Genomic DNA, 23,265 nt, shown 5'->3' with positions numbered 1-23,265 from the left:
CAGACCTAAATACTTTAGACTTTGAGCTTGTCTCAAGGTTGACTTTTGATCCAGCCTAAGCTTACTGCACTGTGCTTGTTATGTCTGTTCTAGAGCCTGTAGTGAGTGATCTCTGAGCAGGAGGTCGTCCAGATACCCTAGCAAAAGGAACCCAGTACTGGTGGCACACCCAGGGAGCGGTAGTAAGCCGAAGGGTAGAGCCACAAACTGAAAATGACGTTCCTCTGCTGCAAATCGCAGGAACCTTTGATGAGACTAAAAGATAGGTACGTGTAAATTTGCATCCTTCATATTGATGGAGGCTAGAAAGTCTCCCATCTGGAGTGAGGCTACTACAAAGCGGACAGACTCCATCCGAAAGGACTGGATCAGTAGATACTGGTTCTGGGATCTTAGGTCCAAAATGGGCCCTGTGTCCCCATTTGGTTTTTGAACCATAAATAGATTAGAGCAAAACCCTGCTCCCCTCTTGGGTACAGGAATCTCTACAGTCAATTCTTGATGCACTAAATAATGTAGTCAGAAATATAATATATATAAATTCAGCGCTGACTAATCAATCGGACACAAAGAATAAATGCACCAAGCACTTAAGGTTAATTCAACAACACCTCAATAGCATAAAACTGGAAAATAGTGCTGCGCAAATATAAAGTCCTCCAAAGATCATATATCAGATGAGATAAGTGAAGTAAATAACAGGAACCACCAGTGGACACTCTGGATTACAGAAAACAACAGACTAGTGACTGTGATTCCTCCACCGGACATGGATGGCCCCTCACCTTAGATACTCGACCTGAAACAGGTCACACAGCATAAATAGCATACACTGGATAGATGGATCCAGATGATGGTATCGCCTTCACACTCCAGAACTTATCAAATAGGAACAAATGATGCATATGTAACACAAAAGGGCAAAAAACATAGTGCTCTCCGTAGAAAATTTATTAAATATAAAACGTAGAAATGTGCACTTACAGAGACCGGCACTCAGATCCGAGTGCCGGATAAAAGACTTGCGATCGTATCAGCCGCGGGTGACGTCATGCGCTCCTAGCCCCCGTACGCGTTACGTCCTATGGGCGGGACTTCATCAGCGTGGGGCGGGATGCACAGTGACGGCCCGCTTTGTATATGTACGATACCATAGTGGCGGCAGAACCAATCACAGTGACGGTATGCAAATCAAGAGGGAACATGAATCCAGCAGGTCCCAGCAGCGGTATCTAAACTAGTAGTCAGCGCTGCCCTCAGTCTCCACCGGAGTAGGGAAAAGTTAACGCTACTAATCTATGTATAGATAATTCCACAAATGAAAAATATATAAATTTATAAAGAACAAGTTAGAGGCTACCCCAAGACACATAAATCTTCATAGAATGTTAGTCAGCTTAATGCCTATTTCAAATGTAGAAAATATAGCAATTTATTTTTAAAATCGCATACAGTCGTACAAAAAAAATCGCATAGAGTAAAATATAGTGAAAAATAAAAGGAAGAACATCAAACCACGGACATCGACTAGATACGATCGCATGTACATAATCAATTGTAATTAAAAATATTAAAAAATATAAAAAAAAAAAAAATCCATAAAATTATCTATTAGAAATAAAACAATTCAAATCAAAATCAACATTCATTCCGGCTGGGGAAAGGACCTTAGTCTCGTAGATCCAGAATGATTCTCTACGGCTGAGTTGTCTGATGTAATGGCCACCCCTCCACTGCCGGGGAACCTTCTCTATCCCCCAAAATTTGAGGCATTTAGTGTCCCTGTGATGACAAAGGCGAAAATGCCTGGACACACTGTGGGTTTTGACCCCCCTCTTAATGTTACTAATGTGCTCACCAACTCTCACATGTAGAGCTCTTGAGGTCCGGCCTACATACTGGAGGCCACAGTCGCACTCCAGCATGTAGACCACCCCCACTGATGAGCACGTAATCAAACCTTCAATTTGATAACTTTTGTGTGTGACATTTGAAATAAATTCTTTCCGCCTTTTGATATTTCTGCTGGTTTTCCTACACGTGGCACATTTGCCACACGCGTAGAAGCCAGACAGAAAACCAAACAACCTGTTGGTCCCTATTTTAGGTGGATCAATGACCCCCGGTGCTAACCGATCACGTAAAGACGGGGCCTTACGGTATACAAACCGTGAATGTTCAGGGAGAACAGGCCCAAGGATCCGATCCCCTTTGAGAACAGGCCCAAGGATCCGATCCCCTTTAAGGATAGGCCAATGTCTAGCTATTATATGTTCGAATTTTTTATACTGGATATTGTAATCCAGTATAATGCGATAGCTAGTGGCATTATCATCAGTTTCCGTAGGTTTGACCTTATCCGCCACAACAGTTTTCCTGTCAGTTGCCAATACTTCAGCTATTTCTGAATCTATTGAGGCTTGCGTATACCCTTTTTCCTTAAACCTAGTTGCCAGCACTTGTGACTGCAATAAAAAGTCTTCATCAGAAGTACAATTACGGCGCAAGCGGATAAATTGGCCTCTTGGTATGTTGCAGAGCCAAGACTTGTGGTGACAACTAGTCAGTGGAATATACGCATTCCTATCTGTTGCTTTAAAGTGATTTCTGGTTTGGAAACCCACCTCCCCTTTAAAAATTTCAAGATCTAAAAATGTGATCTGTTGTTGGTTGATCGTCCATGTTAGCTCGATGTTTTTATTATTATCATTCAGCTTATCCATAAAATTTTGTAAGCTCGCCATATCACCTTCCCACACCATGAATAAATCATCGATATATCGTCTGTAGCACGACAATTGTGACGGGGGGTCATGAAATATGGTATCTTCCTCCCAGTGGGCCATAAAGAGGTTGGCCACACTGGGAGCAAACCTAGCCCCCATAGCCACACCTCGTGTCTGCAGAAAAAAATCCCCGTTAAACCAAAAATAATTGTTCGACAAACAAAACTCTAAACTTTCTAATAAAAAGGAGATATGGTCACTCGGGAGGTCGGAGGTTGCTAAAGCCCATTTTGCAGACTCCAAGGCCTGCTTGTGTTCAATGATTGTATATAAAGAACCAACGTCTGCAGTTATCAATATACTAGACGAGGTACATGGGAGAGTGGTTAAGATCTGAAGGATTTGTTTAGTGTCGCGTAAAAACGCTTTGGTTTTTATGACAAGCGGCTGAAGGAAAAAAATCAAGGTATTGGCCTAATCTCGAGGTTACGGAATCAATTCCATTCACGATCGGACGACCAGGTGGATGTTCAGGGTTTTTATGTAATTTGGGTAAAATGTATATTATAGGGGTCCTACAATAGAATGGATCTAAGTAGGCAGCCTCTTTGGGATTTAGAATTCCTTTACTTTTACCTTTTTCAATTAAACAATGTAGATTATTCTTGAAAGACAACATAGGGTCACTCCTCAAAAGTTGATAGGTATTTCGGTCATTCAATAATTTTTCCATTTCTGCCTGATAATACGCTTTGGTGAGCACAACCAGCCCACCCCCCTTATCCGCTGGCCGGATTACTATGTCCTTCCTTTGTTCTAGGGAGGAGATGCCTCTTTTGATAGCTAGTGAGTCTCAAGCCTTCTTGATCTTGAGTTGATCAAGATCATGACATACCATATTCTTAAATACTTCCAAGTGCCTATTATCACTACAGATAAGGTTAAAAATGGATCGATTCCAAAGATTGGAATGTCTAGAGGTAGTATCCAGTGGGGGAGTAGTCCGTGGTACTGGATTGGAGAGAAAATATTTTTTCATATTTAAATTACGAATATACATCTGTATACTGATATAAGCTTGAAATTTGTTTAAATTACGTATTGGAGCATCCCGCTGTGCATCCCGCCCCACGCTGATGAAGTCCCGCCCATAGGACGTAACGCGTATGGGGGCTAGGAGCGCATGACGTCACCCGCGGCCATTGGCTGATACGATTGCAAGTCTTTTAGCCGGCACTCGGATCTGAGTGCCGGTCTCAGTAAGTGCACATTTCTACGTTTTATATTTAATAAATTTTCTACGGAGAGCACTATGTTTTTTGCCCTTTTGTGTTACATATGCATCATTCGTTCCTATTTGATGAGTTCTGGAGTGTGAAGGCGATACCATCATCTGGATCCATCTATCTAGTGTATGCTATTTATGCTGTGTGACCTGTTTCAGGACGAGTATCTAAGGTGAGGGGCCATCCATGTCCGGTGGAGGAATCACAGTCACTAGTCTGTTGTTTTCTGTAATCCAGAGCATCCACTGGTGGTTCCTGTTATTTACTTCACTTATCTCATCTGATATATGATCTTTGGAGGACTTTATATTTGCGCAGCACTATTTTCCAGTTTCTAAATAATGTAGTGCCTGAAGCAATAAGTCTCTTTTTGGAGGATCTGAGGAAACACTGGATCTTAATAACCTCGGAGAGGGAACCCCCCGCAACGCCGCAGGATATAGTTGAGGTTACCCACTCATCCTGAACTATTGTTCTCCAAATGTCCGCAAAGTTCAGCAGGCTTCCCCCCACCCGATGGAGTGGGAGCGTCCCCCTAAAAAGAAGGGCTTGGTGCTGGGTTTAGAAGAATTTTGGACCCAGGGATTTTTTTGGCACTAGCCCCTGTTGGTGGCAGAACTGCCTTGGCGCTGAGACATTTTGAGGAAGCAGTCCCTGAGGTTTTAAACGAGGGACGCCTGGTGCTTTTCTTCAAAGGAAGTAGAGAACTCTTCCCTCCGGAAATCTTTTGAATATATTCGTCCAAATGATCACCAAATAAATGTTCCCCATGAAAGGGGAAACCTGACAATAACTTCTTACAGGGAAGCTCGGCTGACCAGTTCTTAAGCCACAAAAGTCTGTGCATATGTACAGAAAAGAGAGCCAAACGGAAAACCTGCTTTATTGAACCCTTTAAGGCGTCAACAGCAATATACAGTGCTCGAGGAATATCTGTCTTATTTTCAGGCAGATCATCCTCCTGGTTAGGCCATCTGATCTGATCCTTTACGGACTGGCAGATACCACTTGCTGCAACAGCTGGCTGAATAGCTGAACTGGCCAAAGACAAGGAAGCCTTTAATAATGACTCCAATTTCATGTCAACAGGGTCTTTCAAGCCCTGTGCATTATCTACCAGACAAGTCAAGTTCTTGTGTAAGGAAGAGACTTCTGCATCTATGGCTGGCATGCTCTACTTAAATCTTTTCATCTATGGGATATAAAAGGGAAAACCTCTTAGGAGGAACAAAAATCCTGTCAGGATGTTCCTATTTAGCATACACTGCCTGTTCCAACAGAGGGTGTAAGGGGAAAGCCTGTGTGGCCTGAAGAGGCTTCAGGGATTCCAAAGAGGACCAGGGAGGCTCAGTAACCTCTGCAAGAATCAACTTAAAGGCAGAATGAACCATTTCAGTAAGAGTCAGGATCAAAAGCCTCTATGATTGAGAGGTAGACACCAACTGGATATCTTCCTGTCCAGATTGCTCGGAAGCAAACTCATCCGCCAGGCCATCCACAGAATCCTGAACTTTAAGCTCTTCCCCACCCTCAACCCATTCCTGCTTCAGACTAAGAGGCTCCAGGGAGGGGGATCTGTCACGCTTCTTGCCACCCTGCGGGATGGAGGCAATCATGCCAGCACTCCTGTGCTCTAACCCGGCTAGGGCTAAGGACAGTTCATCCTTCGTGATAAATGGTGAAGCAGCAGCGTTGACTGTAGGCACAATCCCAGATAGGCACAGCAGCTCAGATTGGTCGGAAGTCTCTGGTCCTTCAGGGGATACAACATTAGGGATACGACTAGGTTCATCAGGAACTACTGATGACATAGGTGCCAAACACCTGGTGACTTACGTGAACCGGGTAAGGAGAAATGAACCGCTGCAATTGCCTGGTTCAAAGCCTGCTCTGTGTCCCACAGCTGCCTTCTGGAAGCACGCATGCTTGGCATACAGAGCTTAAATAAGCTGACTATGTGCCAGACACTAGCAAAAAAGGTACACCTTGCAAACACCCTCAGCTAGCCCACAACTCCCCTGTATGGTCACCAAACGCAGGTGTCCAGCCTCTAGCTAGCTTGACTGATTGTTACAATCACTGGGACACCCCACAATAAGTAATTAAAGGGGTCTCACTTACCCGTCCAGGCACAGGGCAACTTAGAAACTAAGAGCCCAATCTTCACCCTTCACGGCGGGTTCCTGTCACTTGAGGACCTTCAAGGACTGGGTACCCTTTTCATGCTTATGGTCCACTCCCTTGGACCTGTACAGCACCCTGCAGGAATGCCTTAGCGCTGTAGTGTCCAGGATTCCACTTTGCAGCGCACGGAGGCCGCATTACAGGCAAAACTTTGCAGGATCCTGAGTCTTCTTTGCGAGGCTCGGGTACCATTTATCTAAGCATATAAAGCCTGTGTCAAATGGATCCGATCGGTCAATCCCTTGATTCATTTAAGAACTGTTTGAGGGACTAGAGAACCTGGAGCTCAGATAGCTCAAAACAACCATGCCATTCACCTTGCACACTGGTAAAAAAACTGAAGTACTTCCTGTATGGGAGGGGTTATATAGGGGATCACTTCCTGTCTAAAAACCTTTGGTCTATCAGTGTCCATTTACCTGGAGATAAAGTAAAACCCAGCAGGTAATGAATATTAGCCTAACTCTGTGTCCCATGATGTATGAAAAAGAAATATTATTTTATCACACAGTTTTAGGAATCTGAGTCCAGCCCTGTATAGGCAATAATGGTAATGATGCAGTAGGAGCTGGCACACAAGCTGTAAGCTAAAGCCGGCCGTAGATGGAGCAAAAATCACTTGATTCCCCCATCAATGCAGTCAGTGTTGATGGGGGAATCCCTCCCGCAGAGCCATTATGTTCTCCCAGCAGGAAGGGGGGGCGCAGGGGAAGACGTCCCCGCCAGGAGAACACAGTGATTATTGCTAGTGCAAAATCTGACAGGATGGTTTTACCCAAGTTGATCGATCAGCTTGGGTACATTCAGCCTGCCCATATATGGTTCAAATCTCTGCCAGTTCCTGCTAAATTGGCCAAGATTTGAACTGTCTATAACTGGCTTAAGCTTTTTGGTGGGAGACATGTCTCAATCAAGGTAGTACTGTGCCTAATCTTTGATATTTTGTCTAAAAAAAAATCTCAAAGCAGAACAATTACAACTGACAGGAAAAGAACTGACATCTCTGCCATTAGCAAATGATGTTTCTCTCTTCAGCAAAAGTATTGAAAATTAGTTATGAATGATGTAAAGATGGGAACATGAGATTAATAAACAGAATGAGTCATTGGCTGCATTTCTGCACACCTAGCATTTTACTAGACAGTCTCCAACTCTTTGACTGGTATGACTAACAGACTTTTAAAATAATCAGTAGGTTAATTCTATGTCTGTTTTACTAATAAAGAAGTAAAAAGTGTAAATGAAAAAAAAAAAAAAAGTCTGCCAACTGAAGTTTTACACTGTGCTAGCATAAGTACAAGGTGTACACTCTTGTGGATTCCAAAATGATAGAGGAAGAACAATGTTTAATTTCCTGTTAAATAACCGACTCATGATATTTAACACAAAGATAGCATCTGCCTAATGTGAACTCAAGCAATGTTGTTTCTAAAATTTCATCTAGAAAATCTGAGTTTAGTCAAACATGGCTGAGATAAAGTCAAAGTAATTGTATTAACACATGTTTAGTCCTCAGGGATGTACAAGCAAACACTGAAGACCTCAGAACACTGACATATCAGTCATGTAGATGCAGACAGAGCTGAGAAATTACAGCTCATAAAGTAATGTGTCTATTAGATTGCTATATCTGTCACCTCTCCCGCACTGGGGATCAGTCTTCTCATAGGAACACTATGCAAAACTGCCACTGCTCTATAAAACTCTTACTTTTCCAGCGTTCTTCAGCAAAGCTTTTTTTATTTTATTTCTAGGAGAACACAGGGTAGAATAGAGACTACCTGCACATATCTTTATTCACATTCTCTCATCCTGTGTTATGTGAACAAGTCAAATAAAGATTTTAAACAATAAAACATATGCCTCCCAGGGATGAAAGTTGTGAAAACTGCATGAATGCTTTGTTCCCAAGAATTTAGGAACCTTGAAGTTTTTCTTTTTCTTCCTGTGCAGTGATAGGAGTATGTTACCTTTTAGATTTTGCTGGAAGAAAGCACTGCTAATCTCACACTGCACACAAGTAAATATACCTCTCCTTTAAGAAATCCACAACTCTTTTGAAGTCTGCTATGCAGTATTCTCTCTTCATGTCCATAAGCACGCTGTCTGAAGCGGACTGCACTGGGATGTGCAGAAACGCGTACACACGTGGATGGTTCAATATCTTTGCCATTTCCTGAAAAGACAGAAAGTGTACTGTTATAAACAAAGTGCATGAAACAAAATAAATAAATAACTGGTAAACAACATGCTCAGCACAAAATCAACACGCTAGCTTAATTTACCCTCAATTGTTCTAAAAAGGATATGTTTAACTTGTCAATAATACGTATGTAAACAACAACACCCAAGCGTGAACATAAAATAATGGAAAGTGCAGCAATCAACTTCAGCAACTCACAATATAATAATAATAAAAAAAAAAGTTACTTGGTTGACAAGTGTCGCCTCACCTGGCACTTCTTATAACAAGATTTTACAATGCCTTGGTGATTCCAAATTTCACCTGCTGGAGCTGTGAAACAAAGTGTCATTCAGACCTAATCATGAACTCAAGCCCCATACACACGGGTCGAATGTCAGGGGAGGCACCGGCAGGTTAAAAAAAACCCAAAACATTAGGACTTTCAGACCGTATGTATTCATATGTATCCCAGCCGGGCAAGCTTATGTTGGACGTGCCTGCTGAAAAAACAGCAGCCGACCAGCAAACGAATAGTGTGTACCAGGCTAAGAGTCACTACATCATAAGGGGCTAGTAGGGGAATACTCAATTGTGACACTACAGTTACCATTTTGTTAATATACAATCCCTTTAAACAGCAGTGGGTAAACACTAACTTATACCCCAACTGTCCAAAACCTGCTATGAACTTTTATATATTTGTAACGTGCACCCATGCCCGTGCTTTACATATTCTTAAGTAAAAAAGAGCTTAAAGTGTTTGTTACCCTAAAAAAAAATAGATCCTGTTCCCTTAAAGCATGTTATACAGCACAGTGCTTGTGCTATGTAATTTGGCCCCCTGTATCACCTGAAATATCTGGTTGATTCTGCCTGGTTCTGCCCTCCCCTTTGTAAACTGACCACGGTTAATCACGGCTCCTGACACCGAGGTCCGTTTTACATGCCTCTGTCATCCGCAGCTCTCCTGTTGTCCTCTCCCCCCTCCCTCTCTGCCTGTCAGCTTGTAAGAGTGTCTACCCCTTCCCCTCCTGCTGCTATATAACTATTGTACTATCATGCCATCTCCCCTGTTAAATAAGGACAGGTGCTGCACAGTATGTGTTTTATAAACAAGATGCCAATTTCCACCTTCTTTCAGAGCACCTCCTGATGCTAACATGACTCCCTCTCCTCCCAGTTGACGTCAGCAGGAGTTCTCGGCCCCGTCCGCTGGAGCTGTCAGCCCAGGAGAGGAGAGAGCCAAGGAGTCACGTGAGCGCCGGAGACGCTCTGAAAGAAGGTAGAAATTGGCATTTTTTTATAAAACACATACTGTGTGGCAGATGTCTTTATTTAACAGAGGGGATGGCATGATAGTAGTTTTACAAGCACTTTAAAACACTCATTGACCTCGACGCTTCATTCTCCAAGATCACAGCTGACAGTGAAGTTGAGTTTCATTAAGTTTCAGCCACTGCTGTTTAAACTATAAAATCTGGCCAACAGTGCCACATCCCAGTAGTGAGAACTATAAACAAGTACAATTTCTTTTGACATTTTAGAGGCACAAATTGAGACAATAATTAAAATCCTTATTTTATACAAAACCATTAAAATACATAATTGTCATCAAAAACAGTTATAAAATGTTGTCTGTTTCATCAATACATTTGTGTATTCATGTTTCCAAAAGGATACATTCTCCTTCCACATTACAGTCCAAAAATGTAACTGTTGCTCAAATGCTGAGCAACATTTACAATACATATTGGACTGTAACGTGGAAGGAAAATGTATCATTTTGGAAAATTGAATACACAAATGTATTGATGGAACAGACAACATTTTATAACTGTGTTTGATGACAATTATGTATTTTAATGGTTTTGTATAACCACTTCAGCTATAGGACATTTCTGGCATTTTTTTTTACATTTAATAATCAGTATTTTTTGCTAGAAAATGTCTAGAATCCACAAACAATATTATTTTTTTTTTTTATATACAGAGGCCCTAGAGAATAAATTGATGGATTTTCCAATGTATGCCACAGTATTCGAGCAGCAGTTTTTTAAATGCAATTTTTGAGAAAACAAAAAATACACTTTTTTGAATTTTAATGCAAAAAAAAAAAAAAAAAAAACAAGTACATAACCCAATTTTTTTGTAAAATGTAAAAGAAGTCACTCCAAGAAAAAAAGATATCAAACATGTTATGCTTTAAAATTGCGCACACCTGTGCAGCGGTGACAAACGGTGTAAATTTTACTATCCACAGGCGATCCTTTAAAAGTCTTTGCAGTTTACCACTTTAGATTTACAGAGGAAGTCTAGTGATAAAATGACTACTCATGATCTGACGTTCGCAGTGATACCTCACATGTGGGATGATCACTGTTTGTGCACGTGTGGAACTGACATGCTTGCTGTTTGTTTACATTAAAAGGATGGCAAGATGCCAAGTCCCTGCTGCCAGAGGCAAAACAGTAAGGTGGCTGCTATTTCTGTGTCTTGGTTTGTTAAGGTCTCAATCACACCAACATACTTATGTGTACATCCATTTAAAGGGCCATCTTTGTCCTTGTTGGAAAGCCCGCGTGTTCCGTGCATCTGTGTGATAGTAACATGCATGTCTATTGGGATGCAGCGGCTGCACAGACACAACTGCTGAGCCCAATTTGACAGCCGTGCCGGTGGACAAATCTGCATTCAGGAAAATGCATACAGATTTTACAGATTTAGGAAATGAATCAGTCATAATATTTTCCTTTTGGACATGTTCTTCTCTGTTGGGACTCTTTCATGTTATAACTCACATCACCTGTCTTCCTGGACTACTGAGAACCTATCATCCCATATATTGCCATCCTGGCAGCACTGACAGAAAAGTGATTTTTTTTTGCATAACTCACACAACTTTCATGTTTCTGGAAGCAGTAGTGGAGAAATGCAATGGTACAGGCCAGATTACAGCCAGCACCATCCCCACACAGATGCTCACCTAGGAAATAAACACACCTATCTAGGGTGACTTAAAGGATAAGTTCACTTTTGCAAAAATAAATACATAATAAACGCACATCGTTTTTGCAGGTAAAACAAATGTGCATTTATTTTTTTTTTTACTAGGAGCCTGCAAAGGAATGCACCCGCGATCAGCAGATCATGGGTGCAATCTCAGGCTCCTGCAGACTGTCAGTGTATTTGTCTGCTCATACAGGCAGGCAGTTGCACACCCACAGGCAGCATCAATAAACTACATAGAATGGTCAACAGCGTCCTGGCAGTTCATTGAGAACTAAAGCTGTCAGCTGCAAAGGCTGTTGGTAATTGTAGTTCTCCCATTCACAGAACTGTGAATGAATGACGAGGCTAGGTGGGCAGAGCCCAATGCAACAGCAGTTTTTCTTTAAATTGTGACAACAGATGCGGGGAGAGGATCCCTGGCCCAATGTCACAATAGGGGATGGGGGTGGTGTAAGGGGAATGGGGTTTCTACTGCAACAAAAACATGCTACGCCCTGAATACAGGTATACAGTAACATGTCACAAAAGGTGAACTTATCCTTTAAGGAATAACCCAAAAATATAAAAGGATTTCATGGTTTGTTTTTTGAAGGATGTGCTATAGTAACATCCATATGTTATCTATGTACTCTGTTGGCTCAAGTGATGGGAATCTTCAAAGTAATTTAACAGAGATGTAGAATCTCAACTGTGTTTATGTGCATCTAACAAACCAATACATTTTGCTTCCGATTTCAGAGGTAAAGGACTATACATGTTGGTACCCAGCTGTGCTTTATATTAAAAGATTATGAAAAGTTGACCCTAACCAAGAGGCTGCATGTATATGGGAAATAAATCTAAAATCTAAGATCCCACAGCATAGCCTCACAGAAAAGGAATTGTCTTAAACTTTTAAAAGAAAATATCATCTTTATTTTTAAATGCCTCAAAGCAGATATGGGTTAAAAGCACTTAATTCAAACACTGTTTCCCTAAAACACTCCAGGCTGTTTAAAAATCATCAGAGAGCGAGCCAATATTGGGCCTCACCTCTTGGCCATAAACCATGTCTCTAGTTATGAACCATGTCTCCAGTTGATAATCTTGGCTTTAGGCAACTCTATTGTATGCATCACTGCTGCTGTATCCTCCTTGGCTTTTAAAATTTAATGTGTGCATTTGAATATTTGTTTGAAGCAAATGCAGACAGTCAGGTAACCAATACCTAAGACAACTGATTTATTAAACAGTCAAAAGTCTAAAAAAGCACATCAATCAAGTATTACATACATTTTTATTATTATATTCTTTCAAGTCTGAGCAAATCTATAGGATATTATTACTTGTTCTGTTTAATAAATACCCAACCTGGACATATTTTATGTTTTTGAACTTTGTCCAAGTCAAACTAAACTCATATGTTTCCTTGAATGTCTCATTACCTTACAGGAAGACCAGTCTCAGGAGAATTACAAAGGCTGCCATTGCCGATCTATCCTCCTGATAATACTAGTTGTCTGGTTGTCATGCAAACACACTGGATTCAATTTTATTTTATAAATTGCTGACCAGAAGTAGTATGTAGAACTAACATTTTTAATTTCACGTGCTTCTATAATGTCAATGACCTAACATATATAAAAGTAAGATTGAGCAAGACAACTAACATACTAAGGATAAGGTCAGTGGGTTTGTTTTAAGGCTTATTTGCATGTGTCCATTATATTAATAAAGATTAATGCTTAAATATAAACCCACTAAGATGAGGCAATAGGGTGTGCCGGATTGATGGGCTATACTTTTTTAACCCCACAGCCAACCCCCCTACCCCCTTTTTTTTTCCACCTGCAGCAGACTTCAAACAGCTATTTTTAGCGGTGCTTTACCTTCATTTTAGCGGCACTATTTGGCCGCTAGTGGGGCACTTTTAACCCCCGCTAGCTGCCGAAAAAGGGTTAAAACCGCCCGCAAAGCGCTGCTGCAGCAGCACTTTGCTGGTGGTTTGGCAGGCTACCCATTGATTTCACAGCTCCTACAGCGCTGCAAGCGCACCACTCCAGTGTGAAAGCACTCGGGCTTTCACACTGGAGTGAGAGGAGAGGCTCTTTACAGGCGCTATGCAGGCGCCTGTAAAGCGCCTCAGCGTGAAAGCAACCTAACCATTTTTACATCACTAGCAAAATCTGAATTATTAAAGCCTCATCTGCCAATTTTCCCATGGCCTTTCTTGATATATCTTTCCAGTCATTTCCATTGGTTATAATGTTTTAGGACCAACATGAATAAGTCAGACTTCAGTATCCAATTATTTACTTAACAATACCTGCGTCAAAAGCCTTAGGCCACCTGCACCAGCGAGAAGAGCATATTATGTTTTAGCACTATTGTTATTTTGTCAGTATAATGACCATTTATACTGGCAGTATTTTAGGTCAAAACTTACAAATGTTGGTTGTATGTTTCTCCTGCCTTTTCAATAAAAACAAAGTAAAATATGACGCAATAGGCTGAAATAAATCAAATCCAGTGTTGTCTTTTTCAGTGAAACGGCTCAGTACATATTTTGGGCTTATTTTAAACCAATCATGAGGATTACCCAGGTGTGCTTAACCACAATCAATATATTTCATTAAATGAAGGCTCAGGCATTGAGATCATTGAAAAGCATTTACAAGAGTTCACAAGTTTCCAATTTAAGATTTACCTTGAAGGACAAAAGTATACTTAAGTATCCTGATTTTGGTGAAATTTTTCTGAGAAAATATTTGTGACATTTGAGTAGATTGGGAATGCGTGTTGTGTGGAGTAGGGAATGTTTAAAAACCACAATTTGTTTTTGCTTTTTTTGGCCATCTGTGTCCTGTTGGAGAGAACTACTGTTATCCTCAAGTCTGACAGATACAACAGGAAGAGAAATCCCCTCTTAGACAGTTGTTGAACAAAGGTCCCCACTGAATGAGTTCCCTTTTATTTCTGTGCCAGTTACAACTCAAACTTTTGGATTTTCCCTTACTGCTAGTCTTGGTGATAAAAAACAAAATGATAGAGGGGTTATAGCCCCTCCCTTTTCTAGCCATAACTATAAAAAAAAAAAAAAAAAAAGAAGGATAGATGGTGGTTTGCCTCCAGAGGCAGAAAAGAGAGAGAGAGAGAGAGAGAGAGAGAGAGAGAGAGAGAGGGAGAGAGAGGGAGAGAGAGGGAGAGAGGGAGAACGAGAGACACAGAGAGAGCGAGAAAGAGAGAAGGGGAGGGGAGAGAGAGAGCGAGAGAGAGAGACAGAGAAAGAGAGGGAGAGAGGGAGAACGAGAGACACAGAGAGAGCGAGTAAGAGAGAGAGAGAGAGAGAGGGAGGGAGAGGGGAGGCAGAGAGAGAGATAGAGACAGACTGGAAAAAATACTATACTTTTCTTGACACTGACACTTTTACTTCTCTTTGACACTGACACTTTTACTTAGCTTTGAAAGGGTTACATTTTCAATTACTTTTCTAGAAAACGGTTTAGCTTTTCTGATTGAGAAATACTCTTTTTTTGTCAGTTGCCACTAGCAACAGAGGGGAAGATGCTCAACACTTTCAGACAATTAAGAGCATTCTCAAAGGGCTCACTACTCCAAGATCTCCCATTTATCTCTGCCTCACAGAGCTCTGGGTTAAAGTGGTTGTAAATCAGGGCTCGACAAACCCCGGGCGCCAGGTCGCATTTGCGACTAGAATTAGCGACCTGGCGCCTGAGGCGGCACAGCTGGGGGTATCCTGTCTCCGTGCGGACTCCGACCCCCCCCCGATCGCGCCGGGCCGCGCCGGCCGGTAATTGAGGCCGCGGCTTTGCGGCCTTCTTCGGTCCTTCTGGAACTTGGCGCCATCTTGTGGTGGCCGTTGGTATTACAACCAGCAATGCTAATGCAATGCTAATGGACGCAGCGCTGCGATACCTGCCTGTTTTCACTACCTGCCCATCTCCTTCCCAAAGTGGAGAAGAGAAGAAAGTGAGTGTGGGGATAGCCTTTTTTTTTTTTTTTTTCCCGTAATAGCTTTTATTTTTATTTATTTATATTTTTAAAGTAAAAACTGTTTTTTTTTTTTTCTTAATTAAAATTAATTTATTTGTTATCTCCCTGCTTGGCCCCTTTCCCACGGGCTGTCTGATCAGGTTCGCCTGTCTGTTTTTCAGGCGGACCTGATCGGACCCTTAGAGCGCTTTCACACCGAGCCGCGGGGGGCGTCGGCGGTAAAGCGGCGCTTTTTTTAGCGCCGTTTTATCGTCGCTTTAGTGGCGCTATTCGGCCGCTAGCGGGGCGGTCTTTCTGTGTAAATTTAAGATTAGGTTTTTTTTTTATATTGAAAATAAAGCTTTGTCGGTCGTTTAAAAAAAAACCTGGCTCCTAACTTTTTTAGCTGGCTCCTAGATTCCAAGCAAATTTGTCAAGCCCTGTTGTAAATGCATTATTATAAGTCTACGCCAGTCCCTCTATTAGAGGCTGGCATAGCACACTGTGTAAGTTGTATTTAAAAACGAGCAGTGTAAATACTGAATATCAGCTGTCTTCAGGCCGGGCACATCACTCGCAGCCGCTTTCGTCGGCCGGGCCAGAGAGGGCGCTGACAGGGAGGAAAGAGGGGGTGAGGAGGGAGAGAGGAGAGCAGAGAGCAGGCAGCCTATCACAGAGGGAGGCACCTTTGACCATGGTGATCAGGGCGGAGCTGCCTGGTTATCGTGGTCTCTTTAGAGAGGGCATACAGAAAGTGGTAGGTTTAGGTCTTTTTTTTTTTTTTTTTTTTTTTTTTTTACAGTTTAGAGGGGGGCAGATTACATAGCAAAGCGATGTGCTGTGTAATCTGCTTTAAGTGACCAGAAAAAAAAAAAATGTATATATATATATATATATATATATATATATATATATATATATATATATATATATATATTTTTTTTTTTTTTTTAACTTCCTCAAGAAGAAAGAGGGTAAGACTAGGTTCACATTGTTGAGGTGATTCTAAGTGTGTGACAGCCAAAAAATGCTGCTTTTTTGCAGATGTGCAGGGGTGCCTTTCTTTCGTAATGGCAATTTGAAAACACAGCACATTTCCAGGCGCAGGAAATTGCATGGTGCAAATGCACCATGCAGTTTTTGTGCAGCTAAGAATCTAAAAAAGGTGCTAAAGGTGCTTTATTGTGTTTTACCATGGGTACTGAAGTCCACTGAAATGAATAGGCCGCTGTACCCACGCAAACACGAGCCACACAGAACATGACAGTGTGAAACTAACCTAAGAGAAGAAAGGAAATTTGGAGAGGGACAGAGTAAGGGGGTAAGGGAGGGGAAGAAATACACCAGATGCCAGAACCTTTAAGGGTTTAAACAAAGTGACTAATTTAATAATCCAGTAGGTGTGTGGTTAGCTGAGAGGACATAAATTAATCAGTTACACATTTTTCATCATACCTGTCAAAGTGGAACCCTAAATTCAGGGTCAAGATTCTCTTTGGAAGCTTAATATTATTGAGCGTGCAAAACTAATTTCCTGGAGCTTTCTATGATGTGTCTCTTAATGGGACCTGTTCAGATATAAAGGCTGTGTTACCCATAACAAACAATATAGCCTGGGGTGCTCTCCCAAAGCATCACTATGCACCATATCCACAATCATCCTCTGACTCAAAGCAGAACAAAGTAAGAAAAAAGTACATGAAAAGACAGTCCTCCAGGTAAAGAGATCAAAAATCCTTCTTTGAACAGGTACGTGATGGAGAATCATCAACATCACCTCTTAAAAAGAGCCACCACATTAAAAAAGTTTGGATGTAGGCTTATCAGTAGATGACCTAACTATAGAAAGGTCAAACAGGCTATTTAGTGTATAATCTTCCAGAAGGTTGCACTCTCGTCGATGTTCTTGAGTTTCTACATCCAATCTCACTTCTCCTCTCACCTCCAATTAATGCTTAGGAGAATATAGTGAAGACAAATATACAGCATAGTATAAAACCCTTACAAACTATTATATCTATTAATCCTTAAAATCACACTTCCAATATATAAAAAACATACTGTATGCACAAAGTTCCAGCCGGCACGTATGGCGGTTTTACGGTCACTTCCAGTTTACACAATGATATCAGCATGTTGCTCTGCCCTATGAGTTTTGTCATGTCACAACTGACTTATTCTGGGGCACATGCAACAGGAGGCAGCCCAAGTATCCCATAATGGGAATTCCACAAAAGTGCAGCAGGGCTTAAACCAGAGCTAGCATCTTGGTGAACATATGAGGTGCAGATGAGAGGCAGGGTTGTGAATTGGAAATATAGGGGCCCTCAGCAAAATATAGGAAACCTAAATGAGTTGGAAAAGTAGGGTCATTTTGTCACATGTCCTTGATGTCTGCAGAAGTCAGAAAGACTGCCTTATGATAAGGCAATGACAGATATTGTGACTTAGGCTAGGTTCACGCTTGTGCGGGTGGTTGTGGGAGCGGTACGCAATGTACATAGCACCTGTTCCTACAACCACAAGCAGTGGTGGCAAGAGTCTGGTGGAAATTGTTAGCCAAACAGTGGCTGCATCCAATCAGATGAAGCTGCTGTTTAGGTATTCTGTCAGCCACTGGAGATGGCTGTCAGAGTACAATATCCATAGTGGGAGATTTGTTAATCTGTGCTGTATAGCGTGGATGGAGAAATCTGACTTTCTAACCAATGATTCAATGGAAGTTTACTAACTGCCACTGGTAAGCTGCTTTTAGGCCACAAATAATATGAATTCAGACATACAGAGGGAGAAATGAATCATCAAACAGCAATGTTAAAGAATAATTAACTTTTCTGCACACTTTTGGTCCTAGAGATTAGCATTTGCCAGCAGTTGTGGGTTTCTATTGTTTTGTTGGTATACCACTGTGCTCTTGTGAACCAACAAAAAATACCACCTCCACACAACCCTGAGATGCATCTATCATTCCTCAAATCCCAGCCAAAGAGGGGCAAAACCTATAGCTTGGTGGCACTGACATGTGCTAATCACACTTTCACAAATAAATATTAAAAAAAAAATGTTTTTTTCCCCCATTATACCAGTGGGCTGATCAAAAAACAAAAAAAAACAAAACAGAGATTGTCACATCTACACAAGTGATGTGGATGCAAGGATCTCCCCTTAATGCTGATTTCACATCAAGCCCCCCCCCTCTTCAAGCAGAATACACACAAAGCAGAGCTGCAGTGACAGAAGCGGCTGATTGGATGCCGATTTTCCAGCAGGACTGTTCGACAGAAGGCGGTTTAACAACTGGCTTCTGTTAGGCTGGGCTACACACATAGCGAAATTCAACTGGTTCCTGCGGAACCGTCCAAATGTCGATATGTGTATACCCAGCTTAATGTAAGATATGCAAAATTTTGTTCTATTAACCTCACTGTTAAGAAAAACTAATGTGGAGCTACTATGCCTATGTCTAAAAGCACTTATAATAGATTCTGATAGAAGCCTTTGAAAAGTAGCCAAAAACAGCAGCACACAAAAGAACACAATCTTTTTATTCAACTACGCACTATTTTTTTTATTTTTCTAAATAGCGAGCTTGACATTAAAGGGCTTGCACATCTAACAGGACATAAGTATATGTGGATTTGAATTGAGATCTATACTTTCATAATAGTAACATTTGCTATACATTGTTCACAATGCACTTAAAGAACTGTTTACACAGGAAGACATTGAATAAGCAACATAATACAACAACAGTATGCATAATAGTATTCAAGCTACATTTAGTAATGTTGACCTACTGGGCAGCTGTTCTATAAAAGCCATTGTTTCATGCTTACTATAGACTAAGCAGAGGGAGAAAATTTAATCACAGTCATTTTTGTGCTAGCTTATCCAACAATGATAATTATCACAGATAAAACTAAAAGCCCAATCATATGTAAGCGTGTTGCTCATTATCCATTACAACATACTTTTACCTATGTTTTGCCTAATATCCAATGACATACCAAAGTTTGGAAAGATTACTGAATTTTTCAATACCAACCAACTGTACAATAAAATTCCCCTTGTCTGTATGTCAAATATTGTATTACTTACTGAGGCGCAGCATGGAAAATGTGAAACTAAGTGTTGTAGGTATACAGGCAAGACTTGTATAGCCAGGCAATACTAGCATAGTGATGCCAAGCTTAGAAAAATCAGTTTTCCAGCAGTGTCTTCGGAATAACAGTCATTTTATATATTTTGAAAAACTTCCTCAAAATCTAGCAGTCAACAAAAAAAAATAGGAGCCAGCTGAACTCTCTTGTGGCAAGTCATACTACAGAAGTACAAAGAGCTCATGACTAGAGGTCGACCGATATGGGTTTTTCTCTGGCCGATGCCGATGCCGATATTTAGAAATCGCGGTGGCCGATGGCCGATATGTGATGCCGATTTTTTTGGGCCGATATATTTGGCCGATTTTTTTTTTTTTTTCTTTTTCCCCTTCATCTCATAAAATCTAACAGTTATACCCCTTTCACACTGGGGCGTTTTTCAGGCGCTTTTGGGCTAAAAATAGCACCTGTAAAGCGCCTGTAAAACGGCTCCCCTGCAGTCTCAGTGTGATATCCCGAGTGCTGTCACACTGAGGCGATGCGCTGGCAGGATGTAAAAAAAAAGTCCTGCAAACGGCATCTTTGGAGCGGTGTATACCGCTCCTCCACCACTCCTACCCATTGAAATGAATGCGCACCGCTGCCGAAGCGCCTGCAAAGCGTTTTGGCAGTGGCGCTTCAGGGGCGCATTTAACCCCTTCCTCGGCCGCTAGCTGGGTTATAAGCGCCCCGCTAGCAGCCGAATAGCGCCTCTAAAATGACGGTAAAGCGCCGCTAAAACTAGCAGCGTTTTACCATCAACGCCTGCCCGCTCCAGTGTGAAAGCAGCCTTAAGTAATACAGAATTTTTTTTTCATTTAAACATTAAACAAAACAAACCTCCAATCAGTTCACTTGTATGTATAATTTAGAAAAAAAAAAAAAAAAAAACTTAAATATTAAATACACAAAAACAGGTAATCAAAACTTTTGGACGAAAAAAAATGGGCTAACTTTACTGCTTAGGTTTTTTTTAAATTCATTACTGTATTTTTTTTTGTAAAAATTGCGTTTGAAAGACCGCTGCGCAAATACCGTGTGACATAAAATATTGCAACAATCACCATTTTATTCCCTAGGGTCTCTGCTAAAAAAAATATATATAATGTTTGGGGGTTCTAAGTGATTTTCTAGCAGAAAATACAGGATTTTTACTTGTAAGCAACAAGTGTCAGAAAAGATTTAGTCTTTAAATGGTTAAACTGAAAACTTCTCCACGGAGTTCAGTCTATTGATAAAAAGAACCTGAAAGAGATACAAATGTATCTTCTTATCAGACTTGGCAGGCTGCCCAGAGGGGGAAAGAAGAAAACTTCACAGATAACTTAAGGCAACTTGCATTAACGTCTATTACAGAAGTCATTTGCAAGTCACGGCTGAAGTTACAATCGGCCTTTTTTATCAGCACAATCGGCCGATGCCGATTAAGTAAAAAACGCCAAATATCGGCCGATATATCGGCCGGCCGATATATCGGTCGACCTCTACTCATGACCATTTACTGGTGGTAGTTGTTACTTGTAGAACATACGGGTATGTATACGAGCGGCTGTGTGCAGCTAACATGAATGGCTGTGTACTGGTGTACTTGGGTAAATAATGGTTTTACTGGAAGCATAAGTATAGTACACATATATACAGAAAAAAAAAAAAAACTGTCTATGGTATAGATATAAGTATTTTTCACATACGGCCTTACGGTATACTTGTTTTTACTTTAATACCAGCATATACCCCAAGGAAAGCAACACAAAAACATGTCTATGGGAGGCTGTACAGTGCACCTTCGGTTTCCCCAAGGGGAAAAGACACTGGCATTTGCATTGAATGGGCTCAGCTGCCCAAGTGCAAGAGGGCTTAGGCCAGCCATAGACAAGTCAAAAACCTAAACTTCTGATCTCCAAAACTAAAATGGCCCAAACGATTGCGCCATCATTGTTTTTCTAAACAAAATCCACCATGTTGGATCAGGCACGTTCGATTGCAGCACGAAAATCATGTGTTGTAGCTGCCACGCTATTGATGCGAAAAACGAACTACCAAGAATATTTGTTTGGTTTTCGACTTTTCTATGGCCAGCTTTAGTGTCTGATGCTCCTAGGTAAGACCATATATCCATGTTTAGCCAGCCTAAGTACACTCCAGGCCATATTTTTTAACTAAACTTTGACATGCATACAGGGAACTCGGCCTACATGTTCAGTATTTATTTTTCCATCCAGGTATTGTACTGCTTCAGGCCACCCCAGACCCTTTTGACAGTAGTCTGGTTATCTAAGAACCTCAACTTGTGATGCAGGAAAACTATTTTCGTGCAAACCCCTTGCTCTCTCTCAGACTGCCTGATATGTGAATGGAAGACATTACACAGCACGGGTTTCCAACAGTACACACCGAGTGACCCAGAGAACTCAGATGTAGACTGACTTTAGCATAGTTGCACTTTGTGACTAGCTCACAAATTGTTTTCACGTGTTGCTTGGAATTACCTTTTAAGCCCTGATATACAGTGTATTTCTAAGAAATAAGAGGGAAAATGTGTGTGAAGATACACAATACAATAGTAAACATAGACTAATCATTCTCCAAATTGCAGTTAGCCATTCTTGTAAGTGGCAAACAATGTAAACAGCAACAAACAACTAACTGTTCTATTTCCATGTAGGGTCTTTTTTGGTACTGAATCTTTTCTAACTACGGGAAATGCCTGGAAGGCTGTGGAATTTACACAATCCAATGTGTATTGAATCTTCTAAATTCAGATCCCCCATGAAGAACAACTGTGAAATGTGCAGTACTAGGAGACAGATTTGTCTGTGTGTGTTCTGCTCTTCACTGCTGTGTCACTGTTTGCTGTCTGGCTGCAGTATAATACCTAATACTGAGCTGGGATGTGGATCCTTAACCCCTCACTTCCTTTTTCTGAGGTTTTTTTTTTTTTTTTTATATGATTTGATATTTCAGACACACACTTATATAGAAAGGGATACACTTTACACCGGACCTTTTCTTGAGTATGCCTGCAAAAATCTTCAGAAAGTGAAAGTCATTGTTTCAGCATTCACAGCCTAGCAGCTCATTTCTCTAAATGTATCCTATATTTGCTTATGGTATGAGCAAGTCTTCTGGTCTCACTAAAGGTGTAGCAGATGCATACTCCCAACAGTCTCTGATTTTGAGGGGCTGTCTCTGATTTGGAACAAAGTCCCTCTGACCCTCTTTCCTCATTCGCCCCTCATTTTGGTTTGATTTAACCACTTCAGCCCCGTAAAGATTTACCAACTTCCTCACCAGGCCATTTTTTTGTGATACGGCACTGCATCACTTTAACTGACAATTGCGCGGTCATGCGACACTGTACCCAAATAAAATGTATGTCCTTTTTTTCCCACAAATAGAGCTTTCTTTTGGTGGTATTTGATCACCTCTGTGGTTTTTATTTTTTGTGCTATAAAAAAAAACAAACACTATTTTTTACTTTTTGCTATAACAAATACCCCAAGATTTAAAAAAAAAAAAAAATCTTCATCAGTTTAGGCCAATATGTATTCAACTACATTTTTTTTGGTAAAAAAAAAAAAAAAAAAATGCAATAAGTGTATATTGATTGGTTTGCACAAAAGTTATAGTGTTTACAAAATAGGCGCTGAATTTATGGCATTTTTATTAATATATATATATATATATATATATATATATATATATATACACTAGTAATGGCGGTCAATCTCTCTGAGGAGCGATAGTGGGTCGCCGGCGGACAC

The 23,265-nt window shown here is 40.9% G+C and overlaps 1 protein-coding gene across 3 annotated transcripts in view; it reads right to left on the bottom strand.

Annotated features, from left to right (window-relative positions):
- The window catches only part of CDKAL1 (CDKAL1 threonylcarbamoyladenosine tRNA methylthiotransferase), a 1,191,002-nt gene that overhangs the window by 513,651 nt on the left and 654,086 nt on the right, over nucleotides 1–23,265 (bottom strand). For all 3 annotated transcript variants that reach the window (XM_073631142.1, XM_073631141.1, XM_073631143.1), the window contains one exon: nucleotides 8,227–8,372. In XM_073631142.1, the coding sequence (XP_073487243.1) occupies nucleotides 8,227–8,372 (146 nt within the window). The remainder of the gene's footprint in view (nucleotides 1–8,226; nucleotides 8,373–23,265) is intronic.

This window comes from Aquarana catesbeiana, linkage group LG05 (assembly GCF_042186555.1).
Source record: "Aquarana catesbeiana isolate 2022-GZ linkage group LG05, ASM4218655v1, whole genome shotgun sequence".
Taxonomy (NCBI): domain Eukaryota; kingdom Metazoa; phylum Chordata; class Amphibia; order Anura; family Ranidae; genus Aquarana; species Aquarana catesbeiana.
Note: the sequence above shows the minus strand (reverse complement) of the source record. Positions and strands in the feature narration are given on the sequence as shown.